Below are 20,140 nucleotides of genomic sequence, written 5' to 3'. Positions count from 1 at the left end.
AGGGAGATGCAGCCATGTACTGCTGTAGATTCGGGTCCATTTTCGCTTAATGGGACTAAGTCCATATCCATGTCAACAAACCGTTTCCAGCTTGGCGAGTTTCCGGCAGTTTGGACGTTCATGAATGTACAGAAGTATCTTAGATCTTGTTCACAATTGCACATGAATACATTTATCGTCGTGTCTGGGAAAATTCATGAACAAGCGAAAAGATGATTCGTCGGCAACACAAGTTTCTTTCATTTCATTATTCATCAATTCCTCAGAGGAATGGTATAGCAAAATGTACAAATCAGCCCCATCTTCGAGGAAGGCGAGATGATATATTCGTTTCTGTCATGAGAGACCATACGCTCTTGCGTAGGTCTTTGAAATGTTGTCCTGTCGACCTGGGTTCACGGTTTCCGAACCGACCTCAGATGCAATGATATTAATGTGATCCTTCCAATATCACCCGATGCTCGTTCTGCTGCCACACCAGGTCATGCAGAGACTCCAACGCCCACAAACCGTTCTCTCCAGGCAATACACCATGTAAGCTCCGTGTCCCTAAGTGATAGTAGAGAATTGAATGTAGTCATCTCCAATATGTACGTAGAGGTTGTGCCAAAAGTCATGACAATCAACTCGGATGGCGAGGTCAAAACGTCGATATCAAACAGACAGATCCCCATGATGGCATCGTAAGGATCCCAATGCAATCAGTATGCCCCCACGCTAACAGCTGAGGGTCGTCTGGTAGTTCGATGGCCGTCACGCATACGTGGGCTATAATCGCTCTCGCGGTACTCAGCCGGGTCTCGTGAGTAGTTGGAATACTGTGGTTCCCTCCGGGGGGTAATGTGGACCTTATCCTCAGAATAAGGCCGGCTGTATCGCGAAGCCTCACGCTCGTCTGGCGACATCTCACCGAACAATTTTTCGCGGCCACTATTGTTACGTGTGACGGGAGGTGTGTCTCGCGGAGAGCGAGGCGAAGGAACGTCCTCATACCGCCCCGAACCGCTTCGTCGAACAGGAGTTGGAACGAATTCTTGCATCAAAGAAGCGCCGCGCGAAGACTGTTTGCGTCCTGAGTCAAGCGTAGGACGTTCGGGCCTCTCTCTAGGACGGTCGGACTCTCGGGGTAGTGGTTCTCTTTTGATGGCTTCTGGACTGCGGTGAAGTCCCCTGTCATACCGGGAGGGTCCGTAGTCGTCGTTGATCTTGTTCAGCCGTGGAGTCCTTGAGAGGTCCTCGTCATCCATGTCTGGGTTAACACGATATTTGGTAGAAGTAGTCGAAGGATACCGAGTTTTGCTAGGCCGTGACGGACTTTTCTCTCTCGTCTCTGGAGTGTGTGGGCTCGGACCGCTGCCATAGCCAGAGTCATGCATGTGAGTCTCTCCGTGCTTCAGATTAGAACCTTTCGCGGGTGCCGTGTCCTTCTTGGGCATCTTGAGAATCGGTGTGGTTTCCGCACGACGCAAATTAGGAGGCACCCCTTTCCGATGATCGCGATCTCTTTCTCGGTCGCGGGAGCGCGGCCGGTCCCGATCGCGTTCACGCTCACGCTCGCGTGTTGTTCCCACGCTAGACCTGGGTGCACGTTCCTCGACATGAGCATTGAGAGCGCTCGGGGAGGACGTGGACTTGGCGAAAGGCGGGGTGAAGTAATCTTCGGCCTGTGTGCGACGGCCCTTGGACGAACCAGGTCTTCGCTCACCGTCCTCGTCACTCCTCCTGCCACCGCCTCTGGCTTCTCCATTCCAATATTGGTAGGCGTCAGATCCAGTTCGTTCAAGGGCGGGGCGGTTAGCAGCCTTGGAGATGTACTTCTTGCTCTCCTGATGATGTCTTTCCCACTTTTCCTCGACACTCTCTTCGTCATAATCGCGGGATTTGGAAGTTCGTGGAGAGGACCTTCGGGCGTATTCTGCACTGGACTCGAATTGAGAGGTCGTCTTGGAGCGAGCGCTGGGTTTAGGCCTTATCTCGGGAATTTCAACTTCACTGTCACTCTCCGCATACGTCCGATATTTGTCTCTTCTATCGCGTCTCTTCTCCCGATCTGTCATCTTCTCATCTGCTTTGCTCGTCTTCGTCTTGTCCGCTTGGACCTTGGACTTTGCTCCGGCCATGGCTCTTTCCCAAGCAGCCGACGGTTTCTTTGATTTCTCGGCTGGCCTAGGAGGCGGAGCAGGCCTTCTCTCGTAATCAGTATTCTTCCGAGCATTCGGGCGTGGGATTGGCTCTTCATCGTATATGTCTCGATATTCGTATGCTGAAGCGTTTCTTGGTTGGCGGACTTCCTCGAAGAAATTTCCATCATCGCGATATTCCCTCGTAGACGTCGGGGCTGGTTGCGGAGCTGGTCGCATGGGATATGACCTGGTAGAGGAAGGTGGCGGTGGTTCTCTCATCATGGCCTCTTTCCGAAGCTCTGCTAGTCGGACACGGTCGTCATATCTCGATCTCCGTACAGGATCACTGAGGATTTCGTAGGCTTGCTGGATCTTTTGGAACTCATCTTTGCCTTTTTCCCGAAGCGCCTCGTCCTGGATTCGATCGGGGTGGAATTTGAGGGCGAGTTTTCGGTGAGCGCTGCGGATGGCTGATACATCGGCATCTTTGGACACACCCAAAGCTTGGTAGGGATCTGGAGGTAGTGGTGATGCCATGAGTGATCTCTAGTACACAGGAAAGGAAAGGAAATTGTAGGTGGCGGGTTGAGTTCGTTGTTTTGTACAGGTCAACAGGTGGTGACCGTGGCGTGCATTTCTGCTGGCCTTTCCCGGGGGTCGGACTTTGTTGGTTCGGTGGTTGGTAAAACCGCAGTTGCCAACGAACGAATTAAGTAAGATATGCTTGGAAGAATAACAACAAGTATGCAATCGTTAGGTCGTTTGACGGGTGCGGACGGACTAAGCCGCTGACGTCTGGTGTTTTATTCAAGAATTGAAGGAGGGTGATGCGGAAGAATAATGCTAAAGTACTGTGAACCTGTCACTGCAGGCCCCCAAAAAAGAACTCGTTGCGGTGACTCCGAATTCGTTTTTTGATTGCGAGGGATTATGTAACTTGGGTTACTAGGGGTTCTCTTTGTACGAGATAGGTTTTGCGGCAATTCTCAAAACTTGAGATGTGTCGGGAGAGTGAGTGGCACCAGGCCGCGGAATCATCTGGGGGTGTGTTGGCGGTGTTGGCTGTGAGATTTGATATAACCAGACACCACTGCCACAGGTACAAATGGAGAAGAAGATGCGAGGTCAGGTCAAGTCAGGCCATCCGTTGGCATACGGCAGTGGATATAACAGACTGTTGATCTCTCGGACAGTTCTTGCAAGCGACCAGCGACTGGTGGTTTTCCACCTCCCCATTCCGTGACTTTCAACTGTCACGAGTTACCGTGAGTGAGATGCCCTCCACCCAAGAGATTTCCTAACCTCGATTTGGGGGCCTGTTGAGTTTCCATTCGGGTGTGCTGGAGACTACCCGTACGACGCCTAAAAACCAGGCTGTCGTCATTTCTCGCCGCTTGCCGCATGCCGCTCTCTGGGGGCTGACGAGAACCCGTCGTAATAAATGGGGCCTCTTTAGCCCGCCCAAAAAGCAATGCAGCATTTCGCTCTAGGCACCAACCGGCGCCTACCGTACCGAGCACTTTTGCCCCCTTCTTTCCTCGTTGTTCCTGACACTTCTTTGCTTTTTGCAATGTTCTTCCGTCTTTCCGCAGACGAAACGTGGCGTGGTCGATCAGACAGACTCAAGACATGGCACCACTTCCAACATTTGTTTCATCAATTTGTTACCGATATCGACACAATTAAGCCATGATTCGTACATCTGTACGAATACTCGGATCCCAATTGATGCCTCATAGATGCACCCGCACGAGCCTCATTTGCTCTCCCCACGCAACTCATCTTTGTCTGCCAGTTGCTACCCAGCCATGTCAGCACCAATCCACATGATGGTGACCTCAGTTTCCACCTTGAGTGACAGAGTTTAAAGATAGCATAGGGAAATGTCCACCAGCCGGAGAGCGTTCCTGTCGTCACAGCCAAGCTGACTCGTATTCAATATCCTTATTTTGCGCGGGCGTTCACCAAAGAGTTCGGTTCAACTGGCGGTCTCCACCCATATCTCAACAGACCCAGCTACTTCAAGCCGCCAGGCAGAATCCAGCCTCAATTCCTTCAAAAGCCCATTGTCCCCGATCAAATACGCGCCTTGAGTTGCCTACCAGCATAGAAGTGTCACGCTTCACATCGATCAAGGTCATTTAGTGGTAGGCTGACCTCCATCTCAACATCCACATATGCAGGAGAAAGAAGTCGTCGTGCTGGAATACCAATGATCGAGATGCATGGGGATGCATGACCTGGATTCTACTCGTCCACGTCGTGCCACCACACCCATTGTCTGGCCACTGAAGCGAGGCCATCCAGAGCCGTGGAGAAGAGCCTGCATGAGTCCACTTGGGGAACGCGAGCACGGTATTGGGCCAGACCGCTCCGCTTATACCTGGCTCGGCCATAGTTTACAGGGCGCAGTCAACTTTGTTCAACACTACTATCAGACAACTTACACCAACGGGATAAAAATGATGTGATTCGAAGACCGTTTTGCACAAGGGAAGATACTCTTGGTCATTGTTCGCTTCACCCATCTGCAAAGTCAGACCCTCATGCGGCCTCGACGGTAGCTTCGACGGGGACAATGGTCTGTGCTGGCCGTATCTGCTCCACCAAAAGCCAACCGCCGGCGGACCGCCCCCAGACCCGACATCTTAGTTTGCTGTATCCACCAAAAGTCAATAACGGCACCCCTCCTGATGTTCAGATCGGTGGAGGACATTCCCGACTCGAAAGAATTCTGCACAACAAGAAAACAAGGAAGCTGGCATCCGTCTGAGGCCACTTATCAGCGTGGACAAGCTGTCTATGATGGTCAGGCCATGATGAAACGAAGAGAATGTGACCCATGATCGCATCCAACCCCGCACTATCAGGTGGCATGCAATCGAGACTATTGCTGCCCAAGACTTGGCAGGCATATCTTCTTTGTCCAATCTAGATGAACCTGGAACAGCTTCTCGAATCCTGCATATATTATTCGCGAACAAGGTTGCTACACCCAATTACCATCCACCCATCAAACGACTTGCCGCCTAGTCATTCCCAGTCTCGCACCCTTTTCGGCCCTAAAATCACACAACTAATGCATATGTTTCAGGCACAGCAAGGCATTCGTCTATAGCGACCGTGAAGATGTGACTGAACCATCAAACAAGAGATGTAACGACAGCACCGCCTGATCGAGGTGTCATTGGACACCAACAGCGGTGTTGTGGATGATGTCCTCGTTCCACATACTCTCGTGTCCAGATCCACTACTGCCATCAACGGAGACTCCAGTATCACAGAGTATATTTCGAGGGTTCGTTGTTCCCCAACCCATGTGCATCTGATTCGATAAGTAAAACGCCCGACCCAAGCCCAGGCATCTATACGTGGCGGTGCTACACAGCATTGCATGGCGAACACAGCTTGAGACACCTCAATGACGCGTGGTACAGATCTACTGTGCTACGATGAACGACATATTGTTCGAACGCAATGTATGAGGACATGTGCTTACTTGACGGGATTCGTCCCCTTCGATACCGAGGCATCTGCTGCCATGCGAGCTGCTGTCGAACTCGAAATTTTGCCGCCGTAGGCGTGGCTGAGTCGACTCGTGCATACGCTATGCACACGTCTATCACATTCGGGACAGTAGAAAGCACAACAGGGCACAGCGGCCGTGATCGCTTTCCCAAGGCCGTCAGCCGGCATATCCATACCATGCATCCCTACGCGGCCCTTTTGTGCCTCTTCAAGGAGCCAGGCAGACAATGTAGATCGGTTCGAGAAGTTCTCCGAGTACAATCTATCACCAAGGGGCAATGCCAGTCCCAATGGATGGCGGATCTCAATCACTATCCGTGGGATTCCTGATGTTAACGAATGGAAACAAAAAGTCAATATGCACCTCGCACGGGACATCTCCATAGGTTTCATCTGCACACGATCCATGACCTTTCAGTCGTGACAAGGACCCTGGTTCCACACATCCTTCTTTCGGCACGACTCGCACAATTAGCTACCATGGTTGGCTGTACTTTGGACAACCAGCCAAATATTTAGTCCCTCAGGCACCGCGCGTTGGAAGACGATCCCTCACATCATACGGATCATATCTCCTTTTCAAAGTTTTTCTCTCCAAATCGCCACCACCATTTGTCCACGAATGACGAAAGGTCTGATGTTGCTTTCTTTTTCATTGCCATATCGGTATATTCCCTTGTGGCTTCCCTTGTGGCTTTCAATTGGTCGAGACGAAACCATTCATGCAGACATTCGCCCCGGGGATGGTGGAGGGGCGGCATAGGCAACCAGCGCCATTGCCTCTTTTCCTCTTTGATACCCTTGCTCCGCAACATATGAATTTCCCCCCGCCATTCCCTGGGTTGGATCTCCGCTGGTATCAGGGGTTGTTCGGGACCACATGTAACAAAAGTGCTCGGCATCCCAGCCTCATGGCTCCAGGTTCAAGTGGGAAAACTATAACCTAAATCGACCAGAAGCGCGAGGGTACTTGTGGCCACCGCAGTGCACAGCCTTATCCAATGCGCACACCAGCAAGGACAGCTTGGACTTTCATTCTCCGAAGTGGCAAACACTGAACCTTGCACCTCTCGGCATACTGCTATGCGATGCTTCTGCAAACAATCTAGGTAAGTCTCGTCATATCGAGAAACATAAGACACGAGGAGGCGAACTACGTACTCGTATCTACGAGGCTGTGGCGGATCATTTGCGAGCGGTACGTATCCGTACCGAAGCCTGCCCTTTACACACCTGTTAAGTTTCCTCGAGTCGAAGCAATGCAAGCAAAGAAAGCAGATATCACAGCGGACTAAAGTTTTTTCAATGTCTCTTTGGTGCACATCCTCAGTGCCGGTGGCGCTCGCTGTCCAAGCTCTAGCTATCATTTCACAGCTGCATCTTGCAAGCTGCATCCCAGGGATTGGACCCAAATCCAGTATTCATAACATCGTGATCAACGCAGACAAGATGGGTGTGCTGCAAGGTGATATTGACACCCCGACCCGGACCTAGGGGTCTAGCCTTGAAATACTCGAGCCATCCATGGGATGAATGGCATGCAGTAAGGCGGAATCTCCTTCTCGTACATTTCGTATCATCCCATCTTCCAAGCTCAGTTCAGTTCGCTTCACTTCATCAACAGTTCCATCTGCTCGCGCCTCCTCTCCATCGCGGTTTGCGCCCGTTTCGACTGAGATACGTGGTCCTTAACTTCACCTATCCCAAGTGGATCGAGGTCATCGGCCCACGCTTGCATATCATCTTGTGGTGTAGCCTCTGTCTCGTTGATTTCGTGTGGTTCATCTCGAGGGACGTCGTGGACTGCGTCGTTGCCGTTCGGAGTAGTCTGCGTCATTGGGTCATCTGCAGCGTCTGCCTCAGCATTGCCAGCTTTTGCAGTCTCTGCGCCGTCTTCTGAACGCTCCGGAGGCAGCTCTGGCTTCAGATCTATCGGCATCGTATCACCGCGTCTGTCGAACTGCGCTAGTATCGGCTGGGACGTTTTGATCCTAGCCATCTGTTCCGTTGGCCATTGAGGATCCTTACCAGGACTGCCACTTAGGACGAGCGTCACAGGCGTTCCCATCGTAGCAGAGTCCTGCTCGTGCGATTTTCCAGGCGACGTCAATCCCACGGTCGCTTCGTGAGTTTCGACGCCCACAAGCACCGGCGTTCTAGCTCTAGACACTGGCATCGAGGCCTGGCCAGATCCGGTTCCGGACTGCGACTGCGACTGCGACTGCGACTGCGACTGCGACTGCGACCCAACGGACGTCCACAACTCGGTCTCACCATCACTCACACCATTAACCTGAGCTTTGGACCTGCCATTCATCTCATCATCAGTCCGTCCAAATAATTCGTTCCACCACCGCACCTCCACTGTCCTGGGAAATATCAATCTCTCTTTTCCCCGGACATTATCATCCACGACCGGGTCGTACTTCGGATTGAGAAACTCCTTCTGCCGCGACTGGAAGTAATCCCAGACACTTTTCGTGCGGTCACTCAACCTCGCTTCTTTCCGCTCCTTTTCGCTGTCCAGCAGGAACGTCCCGTACTGGCACGAATACAAATGATACAGTAAACGTCGTAGAAACCTCTCCGTGAACTCAAAACGGGTGGGATGCTGGTGCAGAAGCTGGTACGTCGCGTCGAGGAATTGGTGAAAAATCGGGGCGGTCTCTTTGACCTTTGTAATCATCTTCTCCTTCTCCTTCTTGGGATTGCCGGAGACTATCCGCCGTGCCACCTGGGATTCAGAGTCATAGTTGTTGCCAGTTGCATCGGCGTCGGACTCGACATTGATCGACTCTCGGCTGTCATTGTGTTTAGCATTCGAGAAGAAGCCCTTGGCGCTCAAGAAGGCATTCTCAAACGCCTTTTGAGCTCCGGACATGGCGCCATCTTTTCCTTCCACGTCTTCACCAGTGCCCCTACTGATCCGCTCGTTTTCGATGTGGAACCACTTCTCCGAGCTCAGAAATCCGGACCGGTGCTTAAACATGTGTCCGAAACTAAGCCAGTCTTTTTCGACGAGCACGATGAAGCCTTCCATCGTTCTGTAGTAGGGATCGAGACAAAGTTGACTCAAAGCTGACAATTGGCTTGTCCTGTCCCATCCATCGCTACAATGGATCAGGACATGGCTGTGTTGAAGTCCGACCTGTCGAGCAATCAAACCCACTCCATCAAGAACGTTGGCGATATGTTTGAGCCAGTCGCTCTTGGCTAGTAGCTCTCGATTTGGGCCTAACGGCGTCAAATCCGAGTCTTTGAGTGCTTCGATGACCTTTCCAAGACTATCTCGCATAACGTGAATGTTGTCAATTCCAAGGTACACCTTGGTGGCGAACTTGTAGTTACTCATATCCTCGGATCCCATGCCCGTGGCATGATTTGCCAAGGCGTTGATAGAAGGTCGTGCGTCGACAATCATGTTCCGTTGCTGAGCGCCGTATACCATGGCCGGTTTCTCGTTGGAATCTTGCGACTGTGACAGCTCGTCGTCGCCTCGCATTTTCGATATGACGGCATCTTCGAGCGCTTCTGGGTCGGTGCTTTGAACGTCACTTTCTAATGACGACGCAAGGTTGGACATGTTCGTGTCTTTGCTCGATCCTGAGTCTTCTCGTTCTGGCGGTGGAGAGATGAATGCTGACAAAGGCCGTTCGGCCCTGGTGGTATCGAAGATCGCCGCCAAAAGTTTCTCATCCTGAATGCTTCGATTTCCTCGCACTCCTACGAGAGGCTGCGACGAACGAGAGATTGAACAGTCGTTGACCGGGTGGAGGTACGTCAACACCGGTATCCGGGCTCTCGACCGGTAGCTTTTGGCGTAGTTCAGCGTCGCATCTGAAATCGAAGCAGGCACCGGCAACAGAGCAGGATATGTCGGCGAAAACTGTCAACTAGTCAGCCTTTTTCCCGTTTTCCAAGCACTGACCGAGGCCAACTCACCGAGTAATCCTGGTTTATGGTTGATATCCTCCACTGCTGCTTCTTGCTAAGGTCGCCGATCCCCATCCTCCGCCATTCCCGCATTGGGTCATACAACGCCCATCCCTTTGGAGAGACATCTTTTTCCGGCCCTTGTGGCTGGTACGAAAACGCATACAGCTTTTCAATCCCGCTCAATTTACAAGTCCAAGCCTTGATGCTGTCATACATGTCCCTCGCCTTCCGGTCGTCGCTGAAGTAGAAGCAGACAAAGGTGAAATCGCGACAGCGTAGACGAATAGAGCTGGGTTGACGAGATGCGGCAGGGGTTGGACGGAGAGTACATAGTTGAATGATAGGGTATGTTATCCATAGCTCGCGCGGACGGACTGGCTTGCTGTTCTCGTCGTCTGCGGGAGGATTGTGGACGAAGATGAGATGGTGAGGCGTGAGATGAAGTGTACCTGTAACGTGTTCGCCGCGACGCGAGAGTGTGACATTATCAACCTGACAGTCCCCTGTTAGTATTCTGTCTAGCAACGTCTCGGCGTTGTGTTAACACCCAACTCACCTTCGCGATACGCGTACGCTCCATCGCCGCCATTGAGCGGTGACTTGTGATCTCAAAACACACGCCACTTTCTCACGCGAAGCTAGATCATGACTAACGTCGGTCAAGAAAGAGACCACTTCATTCAACGACAGGTTGAGACAGTGTTTGTATGGTATAAGAAGTGCGAAAGATGAGACTGTAGTGGGTATCAAAGGCCAAGTGGGATGATTTGGTTGTCAGTTCAAATCTACGTCAGACCGAAAACGCCGCAGTTGCCAATGTCTTACAGGTACTAGTGCAGCCTTGTCCGGCCTTTCTTCATACTTGTCCGGTCCATGTCAGCACTTATGCCATTATTCAAGAAGATACGTGTGAGGATTGATTTACTCTTGTCTTGGAGCGAGCCAGAGACAATGTCAGCTATACTAAGACAATGGCTGGCCCGTCTGTCCATCTATCGTCCTTACACAATATGGCAGCTAATTCTCAGCCCGTTCCACCAATGTGCACACAAGCCCGTTTCATTTCGAGCCAGTCCTGTATGTCATCGCCCACCAAGCACATCCATTCATGACTATTGATACAAGTCAAGTCGACTGTTCATGTTCCATTTTTCCTGGTCACAGCAGATTCATGCAATGCACTTCCATAAACATAATTCTTCTTCCCAGAACGCCATGCTGTATTCCCAAGAAATGCTTCAATGTCCATTTCATTCAGACATTATTCCAAGTTCCATGCTCGCTACTACCCATAGGGTCGTCTTATAAAAAGTCATCAATGTTTCTCAATATTTCTGGAGCTTCCCCCTGTTGATGAGGGCTTCTTGGATCAATCCTCGTGGGTATCTGATCGTCTGTCGGGTCGGATGGCGGATCCATCACCCGCTGGAGAGGAACAAGTAGACCCTTCGAGGGCTTTGATTTGAGGCTGGGTACAGCGAGATCTCCTGCAGTGGTAATGCCGAAAGGCGAAGCCATGAATTCCGTGGCTCGTGGCGAAAAAAGTGATGGAGTTTCCGGTACATCGTGCATGGCAAGGTCCATTCGTGGTGAGCTGGTCAGAATGCCGAGATTTGTAGGCTTTGATGGAACAGATGTCGGCTGAACACTTGATGGCATATCAAAGCGTTCGCGGAATGGAAGCGGTCTGGGAGACACACTTCGAGAAGCACTGGTCGATTCAGTGGTGGGCCGCAACTCTGATTGTGCTTCCTGCTCAGTATCTTGCTGTGCAATGCCTCCTAGAATACCCTTCAACTTCACAGGTGTAGCCAGGGTATCGGCTTGATCCTCCTTCGGGAACAGAGGCACTGGAGGCAGGATCTTGTGGAGCCAAGGCTGCATCTCATCCTTCATCCCAGGTATTAACTCGGGTTTGCGCGATTCGGTGAAAGCACTAGAAGTCTCTTGCTGCGGCGCAGATTGCTGCCGCAAAGGTCTTTTGGCGACTGGAGTGTCCATGACAGGAGACGTTGATGCCTGTGACTTCCACCACGCTGGGGGAGGGAGGTAAGAGTTCTCAGCATAGACGCCTTTGACCACCTTTGACCGGAAGTCCGTCAACTGATAGATCAGACTCATGTTGGGTCCAACCCATTGGCTCCTCTGCTTGACACTCATGTACATGGAATGAAAATCAGGTTGGTAGCCCTTGTACAGGCCATAAGCAATCACCAACGAAGCTGATCGGGACACACCCAGCTGACAGTGTATCAGGACCTTTTTGCCGGCCTGGACTCGTTCATCGATGATCCGACATAATGAGTATAGATCCTCTAATATCTCGGAGTTATGATCCCAAGGTATATGCAGGTACTCGGGTTGTTTCTTCTGATTGAAATCGCCGGGCTTCGGTGTGGTGGGTGTTGGCGTCTCCCCTGCTCGTGGCCACTCCCAAGCAGACTTGAAAGACATTTCCGAGATGGCAGTTTGTGGTTCTGACACCGCCGGTTCCACAATGATAGTTTCAAATGGCGTTTTGATTTCCTTGGCCACGTTGATGACAGTATCAAAATTACTGGCCTCTTCAGCAGTCGGCTCGAGATACAAGTACACACCGCTGTCATATATCAGCACAGGGCCTTTAGGATACCCTTTCTCCTGTGTCTCTTGTGACCTCTGTGGGCGAAACTCGTCTTCCTCTTTCAATTCCGGAAGTGCGCCGTTAGCAGAATGACTCGAACTGCTAGAATCAGAGCCAGATCCGGAGTGCAAATCTCCATTTGGGGGCAAACGAAGGAATAACCCTTGTGGAGGAGGTTTGGCGGGAGATGCTAGCGCAGCGAGAGCGGGTGAAGACTGCATGTGGTGCAATGATGGTCTCGAGCTGGGTGTTGGAGGCACATCCAGTGCTCGAGGAAACGACAGCTGCTGGAAGCCAGGGGTTCTGATGGTGAGGTTGGCGGGCTTCCTTCGTCCTGTTCTGGGAGTATCTTTCAACGGTGAGGTGGGAGCAGAGAAAGCATGCGAGATCTCGAGACCTTTCCCTGTCGCCGGACGAGGTAGGACTACGGCATTGATGTTAAGTGAAAGATTCTTGAGATTCTTGGGAGACTCGATAGGGCCCGTCGGCTCCGCTGAGTTGTCGGTTGAGGTTTCAAAAGGTTTGGAATTTTGTTGTTGTCGGTCTGAAGGCAAGACCTCAGCATGAGATGCCATTATGTTCCTGAAAGGTGATGTCGAAGGAAGAGATGTCGCGGATTCTGGTGAAGAGGACGGTGAAGGGTCTGACAACAGTGGGGAGTCAAAGGTGGAATTTGTAGTTGTAGGTGATGATTCAGTCGAGGCAGTCGTTATCGAGGTGACACTGTCTCGATGGTGTAAGGACTGTGTAGGTGGCTGCAGTGTTCTAGAGGGAGGTTTGGCGTCTGTGACTAGTATCTGTGTATCGCTTTGTATCGAATCTGGCATGGGAATCTCGTCCATATCCTTCGTAATGCGCCCGTCGCTCTCCCCAACAATTGACATCAGAGATGGGAAAGGTGTAGACATGATCGCGCCGACCCCGATCGGCATACTCGAGTATTTGATCAGCGGAGGTCGTCTCTTGTTGGAATCGGGGCGGAGGCGATCTATCGACGAGGCTGAGGCCGTGTGATCATGGCGGCGCGGGCGTTGCAAGGCAGTCAGGTGCGGGTTTTCGTTGACAACGTCAAAGGATCTTTTGCGCCGATGTGTGTCAGCAGTACTTCTTGATTGAGGCAGCATTGTTCTGGCTTGCGATACAGGACGATTGCACGCCTGTCGCCATGGAGCACATCCAAGGCGTTGCGAGTGGGAGGACAAAGGAAAAGAGGTCTCGGAATCCACGCACCAAGATCAAAACAAACCAGAACAGAGATGCCGCAGCGCATGCGACAAAGACGAGGTGATGCCTGCTCGAGGGGCTCCTCTCGCAGTTTCAGATAAGTTATGGCGCGTATCCAAGGTGCGGCGCAGTAAAGTCGCCTGAGGCTTTCGTCCGACCCAATGCTCCACCACTGGAGTATTGCGAGGTAACACGGATTTTGGAATATCGAATTCGATGCGAAGGGTACCCTGCTCTTGCGAGAGCTTGCGCACAGGCTGGAGTATGAACTCTATATCGTGTCTAGTAGGAGAAGTCGTAGAGAAGAGTCGGTCGCGGCGGTGGCAGCGCAGATGAAGGTAAGGTCTGGTTTGCAGGCTCGAGGGATTCGAGTGGGAATGCGGAGTGGGCTCTTAGGGTCAAATGAAAATGGATCGAGAGGCGCGGGATATTGCGCAATGAGAAGAGCGCCAGAGGGAATACAGTATGAAAGCAAAGACGGTGTGTGCCAGTGTCCAGGTGTATCCTGGACTGGACTCTGCGTGTAACAGAATAGAGAAATTGAGTAAGTAGTAGGAGTGCAAATAATGGATCAATGTTCCTTCGCAGCGTCTCCCTCCCTGGGCCTCCCCTTGGGCGCTTTGACAGAAGTGCAAGTGCCTGGGGGTGGTATTGGTTGCTGGGCCTTTCTGGGGGGCTTCATCTGTGGGATGCGATTGGTGACAGGCCTGAAGTCGCCTACCGATTCTGAAACCATGCCAATGCTGCTATAAATAAGCCTTCAACGCTGGACAAGGACAAATTTGCCGCGCGCATCCATCCACCAGATCGACGGGGACTGGGCCCGAGGCGGCCATGGACCAGACCATCAGACGAACCCAACCACTACCACCATTTCCTTTCAGCCATATCATCAATGCAATGCTGACTGTTGCAGATGACAAAAACTGAAGTCGATATCTGAGTACGGTCGACTTGACCATTTTCCTGCTTATACAAGATTACCTGTACATGCAGATCAGCATGTCAGAGATGAATGGGAAAGTGCCCCCAAATTGGATCGCGTTTCAGATTGCTACACCAAGTCGACACGTCAGTCCGTGCGCCACTCAAGGCACAGGCAGTCAAATAAAGACTTCTGGCCGCCCACGGACGGACAGCCCAGAAGAACAATCAAGCCATGTTCCCAGCCACAAGCGTTTTCGTACACCACACTACCTTATTACACATCTTCGGTTCCTCCGAGTTCATGGGTGGGTGAGATCTGTTAAGATGAACACATATCGTCTCCTCTGGCATTCTCACCATGATTACACTTGTCTGGCACAATGTCACATGAAACCACAAGACGCACAATTTCTGACCGACAAAAATGTTATTCATTGCCCATAAAAGGGCTGAGTGGTATCAAGTATTGTGAACTGTCTGCAGTAGGAAGCCCCTGGCAACTGCTGTACTGTGACTGAGGGATCCTTCCATCCATCAAAAAGGTATCCAAGAATAAGTCATCCATCACTCGGCTCGCAGTAGGCCGTACCCGCACATTGAACGCCGGAACTTTTGTTGGAGGTGCGAGGTGTCATCCTCAACGCATGACCTGTGGTACGCCTTGCCCAAATCCCCCTAAATTATGATGCGGCCCAGTGTCGAAACGATGGTGATGATGATGATGATGATGATGATACCGCGAGGCTGAACCCTTATGTACTGGAAAAATCCCGCTTCGCCTGGCCATGGCGATGTCGTGAATGTGGAGAGAAGATGTGAAGATGAACAGAGAAGGAAACCCATGAATTATCCACTATGCGCCGTGTCCGCTATGCTTTCGTTGCGAGTGCCCCGTCCTCTTCAATATTTCCGTGCGTCAGCCCTGTTCTTGACGTATAACTCTCAAATACCCGTCCTCTGCTTGTTCACTTTGTTCCGAGCATTGACGGCGGCGGAGTAATGACTGAAGGAGAAATTTGACCAATCTCGATAATCTCGGGTAGGACTCGACACCTCGACCACCTTGGTCAGCTTCTTCTGAGGCTTGTCGTACGTGAAGATATCCTCAAAGTCGAAGTCCTGTGACGACAGGTCCAGGGAGTCGAAGTTGGCCTTGTTCATCAACTCCCTCTCCACATCCGAGAAAGATATATCAAAACTGGCTGTCCGGGCATAGGGCACCAGTTGGACTTTGGGAGCCAGCCCAGGAGACACGGGTGCGGATGACTTGGTGGACATATAGGAGTACTTCCGCTCGGCGGATGATCGACCGGAGTCTGAATCCACGGACCGGGGGCTATAAGCAGCAGGTTCGGAGACTTGTTTGTCGTACGAAGGCATGGACGATGGACGATGGCTTTGTCTGGAAGGATTGAGGCTTGGACAACGACCGAATGAGCAGTCGAAGACGAAGTTGATGTGTCGAGAACGTTGAACTCTGAGTCACACAGAGGTTGCGTGATTTTATGTATTCTTTCGATGATGAGAATGTCGTAACCTGGTCGTGCTCAGTTGTGCACCCAGAGGTACATAAGCAGAGGTTCCCTTTGATGTCAGTGATGTTTCGGATTGTGCTGTGACCTCTGATTCGGTCGTGCACGCGTCCTCCCGGTCTTACGTGTACAACGGTTCCTTGTATGAGCAGGATATTTCGAAGGCACTGTGGGAATCTCGATTGCTTATATCGTGGCAGAAGGGTAAGGGCAGGGAAACACACATGCCATCTCTATTGGTGATGGCGACATCGCACGGGGCGAATAAAGTTAAGGTACTCACTGCGGGTTAAGGTGCTCATTGCTCTTATTGCCCAAACATGATGGCAGATGGCGTCTTCCTGGAGTGTTCCCACCTGGCACAACTAGGCAGGGCAACACACACCTGGCAAGACTGGCAAATATGCCAGCCGCGGACCACAGAAAATGCGTGATTCCGCAACGACTTGCGTGGTTGTTAGTCATTGGAATCCTCCGGATGCTTGCGGTGGAATGATGTAGATGCATAACTGGATGGTGGAGAAGGACAAGACGCAGTGTTGGCCTCTTGATGTGGAAAATTTCGACAGCACGTGGTTTAGGCCTCTGGCGCCATAAGGGGACTTTTACGAGGAATATGGCATCAAATCACCGCAGACAGCCGCCATGGCCCGTCATCTACTAATCAGCATTCAGCATGTAGGGAACACATAAAAAAGGAGGACAAGCGTGAAGACCTCAACACCATACACATCATCGGACACGGACACGCGTGCGAGACCGCTTTTTCTGTATATTTTGGTCCAGTCCAGACGACTCCGTACGTGTCGGCAAGTCTCCTTTTCGCGTCAACACCTGCGAGTACTACTCTTCGGGAGGATGTCTCAATCCAATGTCCTCCTAATGACTCACAAGTTGTATACACATACATATGATACAAGGGCTGCTGGGATTGGCGTCATCACGAACCCGAGCTTTGTCCTGAATCTTGCCTACCAAACGCCATATTATCCAATTCTTGGTCCGATGGTGCAATGTCTCTAGGTGACTCCATACTATCTCTCATGTTCACATTATTGCGCTCTGCCTTGACTGCTCGTAATCGACTGCTGACACTGCTGATTCTGCTCGCGAATCCCATGCTTCTTCGTGAGTTGGACGGACGTAATGACCCCTGACTCTCGGGAGTTGCTTCGATAGGACTGGACGTGGCAGCAGGAATGATCGAGATCCGACCCCAATGTTCTTTTGGCGTCACTGGTGTCCGTTCGTGCGTGCCCATATTGCTGGCTGGCGACGTGTGTTTACGTCGTGATACAAAATTCGTGCTCACATTCGAAGGCATGGAGCTCCTGGTCGCATTGCTTGGCTCATGTGGCGAATGCCTCGGGTGTTGTGGCAGTGGGTGTTGAGCGGTGTAATCTCTGGAATATGCGGCTGGGTCTCTGACCAGGAGCCGGTGCGTGCCCAGCTCGGTCATGGCTCGACTCAAGGGCCGCGCCGAAGGACTAGCAACCTCTTCATCAGTAGTCCCATCTAATTGTCCTGGTATTCTGCGTTTGCGCGTCAACGTGGATGTGCGCCCTAATCTGGACGAAGACGTTGTCTGAATTTGCGGCAAAGCCGTGGGCGACGACTCCTGACCGCTTCCAGGCGTCGCCACATGTGTGCTGAACGTGGTACCAAGCCCAATGCTGGTTCGTCGGTTATCAAGCCGTGACTGCACTCTTGAGCTCACTGGAGGACGATCACTGGTCTCGTTGCTGTACCGACGACTGCGCAGACCTACGGAGGACGAAGCGTAAGCATCTCTACTGACCGGTCGAGCGGCAGATGATGGTGCTTGTTTGCTGTCAGCGAGCATCGCAATAACCAGCTCTGTGAGACTTCTGCACATGCTTTCCGTGCGCCTACGGACCTGCCGTTCGGATAACGAGGATCCACCAACAGTACTGCCAGTATACCCTTCGGGGCTCATCATCACGGAGAGCTGCAAGGCATCATGCGCAGTAGCCTGCAATTTCTGGTAGAGATCATTACTGACCACTGCTTTGGCAGTGCCGAGAGCCTCGTGTAAATTAGGATGAATTGTGGATGGAATGCCTTCAATGGCGGACTGCAGTTGGACAGTTGCCGGCTTGTGTCTCGGAGAGGATGAGAGAGTCGTTGCTGCTGTTGTTGCAGTCTTCGGTCTATCAGATGTAGCCATTGCCGCAGCAGAGGACGGCGGAAGCTTTCCAGTCAGCTCTAATTTGCGGATCCTCGACTTCAGATCGTCCAATTCGTCAAAAATAGTCGAAGGAGCAGTCGTAGAGATCGTGGACTCGGTTGCATTATGTTCCAACGGCGGTCTTGTTCGTTCGGTGAAGCCAGCTTCTGACACTAAGCGACTGTTGCGGGTTGTACTCGGTCGCTGCGAATGTCGAGCAGTTTCGGCAGGATTGTTCGTATTTGTATTTGAGTAGCGTCTTGAAAGCGCTGCTCGAGGCAGATCGCCATTGCGAATACTTCGACTGTCTTGCTGGAGACCAGCATCTCCGGCTCGTAGCGTGTGTATTGTGTCTTGCGTATATGCGCGTGACAACGCTCCAGGCACATGCCCACCAAGTGATGCCCGCTTGCTGTAGTATCTCAAAGCCTCTGAGCGGCCAGATACACTCGCCGTATCAAATCTGTCCTGAACAGGCGATGATTTGGTGTAACTCGTAGCTGGTCGAGCACCGGAAAAGAAGGGTAGAGAAATCCGAGATCGTCTTTTGTCTATTCGCGAAGGTGGCTGACCGACTTGCGAGGCGTCTGTCTTTGCGATATTCAAGAACAAATCCTCGCTCTTCCGCTCATCGCTACTTGAGCCCTTACTCTCCTCGTCGGTAGGCAATGACAAGTTTCTATCGTCATCTGGGCTTTCCTGTTCCGCGTAGATGCGACTCGAGGCCATGGCTGGCAGTTTTCCCACGGTGGGCGAGTGCAAGCTATTTGAACTCTGTGTATCCGGAGTCGTGTCTGCAGTTTCGGGGCTGGAGGCCTCCACAGTGTTGGCCTCGTCTGCCGACGACTCGGTACTCGAGGGAAGGGAAGTTTCGTGCTCTAAGGGCGCAGTCTGGTTAGGTAGTCGTTGGAAATCTTGTATCGGGTCATTGAATCTATTCGAAGACGCGTCGTGTGTGTTACTGCTTGTTCCTTTCTGACCAGGCTCCAGGTAAAGATGTCTTATTTTATCCTCGGATCGAGTTCTTTGAGTGCTGTACGAAGGAGGCGGTCCGCAGGTTGTTTCAACGCCGTGACTGCTGTGCGACTCAGGAGGCCTTTTGTGCGAGGGAGATCGTTGTAACGGAAGAGAGTCGGTGCGTTGCAGGGGTGTCGGAGGCTGGCTGACAACGTTCGTGATAGGGAGAGGACTGAGGGCGCCGAGGGTGTTGTTCGAGGAAGGTACGCTGGAGACTTTGGTGATGGCTGGCGACTTTGACATGCCAGTGTTCAGTGAATTTTCCTGCGTTCTGACGTCGAGGGCCGTCGTGATCAATTTGGGCTTTTTCCGGAGTGGTGGACGCCAGGATGTCAAACCGTCTTTGACAGGCGGATGGCTATCGATGATGCGCACGTTGTAGCGATGCGGGTCGCCCGAACGCGTTGGCAATGCATCCGACGTGTAAGCAGCAGGATCATGCCGGTCCGAGGCTGAGTATGGAAAAGAATAGTATGGGAAAACAGTCCTGTTGGCCGCTGAGATGGGATGTGGGAGGACGCGATTCGGAGATGGAGGTGAAGACCAGATCCTCGACGTGTCTTCCATGTGCAGTGGCTAAACACTCAGGACCACGACCCCTTGCTAGTCACTTCTCGCTTGCCAATGGTGAGGTATTGGCTTCCAAAGGCGACCAGTACACCTATACTCCTCTTGTTCAAAAGGTCGAGTACACGATAGTATCCTCAATGCTTCGACTACGAGGACGCAGAGAATGAAGTCTACATTGCGTTATGGATCCTTCATCCTCATAATTAATCCACTAATGGCTGATGTGGTTCTGGTCTGTGTGATCTGCTTCTCCTCCCGTCCTTAGCAACTAAAAAGCTCGGGAAGAAATGTGATGCCCACAGCCATATACGCCCTGTGGCCGGGTATGATGTTCCCCGGACGGTGTGCTGCTCGTTTCCTGTGACCCCTCCGGCTTCAAGCATCGAAACTCATGAAGAGGGGAGGGTTAACATGTTGAACGATTCGACTCGTCAAAAAGAAGCAACTTCAACGTTACTCGTAAAAAGAGTTG

At 51.8% G+C, this 20,140-nt stretch overlaps 5 protein-coding genes across 5 annotated transcripts; all 5 read right to left on the bottom strand.

Annotated features, from left to right (window-relative positions):
- Positions 1-564: 564 nt before the first annotated feature.
- EDD37DRAFT_14586 (uncharacterized protein) lies at positions 565-3,127 on the bottom strand. The gene has a single exon (XM_062809616.1). The coding sequence runs from the start codon at positions 2,658-2,660 to the stop codon at positions 702-704; it is 1,959 nt and encodes a 652-aa protein (XP_062674505.1). The 5' UTR covers positions 2,661-3,127; the 3' UTR covers positions 565-701.
- Positions 3,128-6,886: 3,759 nt separating this feature from the next.
- Positions 6,887-10,351, bottom strand: EDD37DRAFT_584971 (protein phosphatase). Its single transcript, XM_062814443.1, has 3 exons — positions 10,144-10,351; positions 9,594-10,079; positions 6,887-9,537 (listed from the first exon to the last, which is right to left on the bottom strand). The coding sequence occupies exons 1-3, from the start codon at positions 10,174-10,176 to the stop codon at positions 7,261-7,263; spliced, it is 2,796 nt and encodes a 931-aa protein (XP_062674504.1). The 5' UTR covers positions 10,177-10,351; the 3' UTR covers positions 6,887-7,260.
- Positions 10,352-10,734: 383 nt separating this feature from the next.
- On the bottom strand, positions 10,735-13,530 carry EDD37DRAFT_14221 (tyrosine-protein phosphatase). Its single transcript, XM_062809574.1, has 2 exons — positions 13,441-13,530; positions 10,735-13,287 (listed from the first exon to the last, which is right to left on the bottom strand). The coding sequence occupies exon 2, from the start codon at positions 13,140-13,142 to the stop codon at positions 10,890-10,892; it is 2,253 nt and encodes a 750-aa protein (XP_062674503.1). The 5' UTR covers positions 13,143-13,287; positions 13,441-13,530; the 3' UTR covers positions 10,735-10,889.
- A 1,773-nt stretch (positions 13,531-15,303) lies between these two features.
- Positions 15,304-15,741, bottom strand: EDD37DRAFT_603537 (uncharacterized protein; the record flags this gene model as incomplete). The annotated part of the gene is made up of 1 exon (XM_062814659.1): positions 15,304-15,741. One exon carries the CDS (start codon positions 15,739-15,741, stop codon positions 15,304-15,306), a length of 438 nt encoding a protein of 145 aa, XP_062674502.1.
- Positions 15,742-16,833: 1,092 nt separating this feature from the next.
- EDD37DRAFT_603536 (uncharacterized protein) lies at positions 16,834-19,665 on the bottom strand (the record flags this gene model as incomplete). Its single annotated transcript, XM_062814658.1, has 1 exon — positions 16,834-19,665. The coding sequence occupies one exon, from the start codon at positions 19,663-19,665 to the stop codon at positions 16,834-16,836; it is 2,832 nt and encodes a 943-aa protein (XP_062674501.1).
- Positions 19,666-20,140: the final 475 nt, after the last annotated feature.

The sequence above is a fragment of the Exophiala viscosa genome (genome assembly GCF_022695815.1).
Source record: "Exophiala viscosa unplaced genomic scaffold EDD37scaffold_1, whole genome shotgun sequence".
NCBI classification, from domain to species: Eukaryota; Fungi; Ascomycota; class Eurotiomycetes; order Chaetothyriales; family Herpotrichiellaceae; genus Exophiala; species Exophiala viscosa.
Note: the sequence above shows the minus strand (reverse complement) of the source record. Positions and strands in the feature narration are given on the sequence as shown.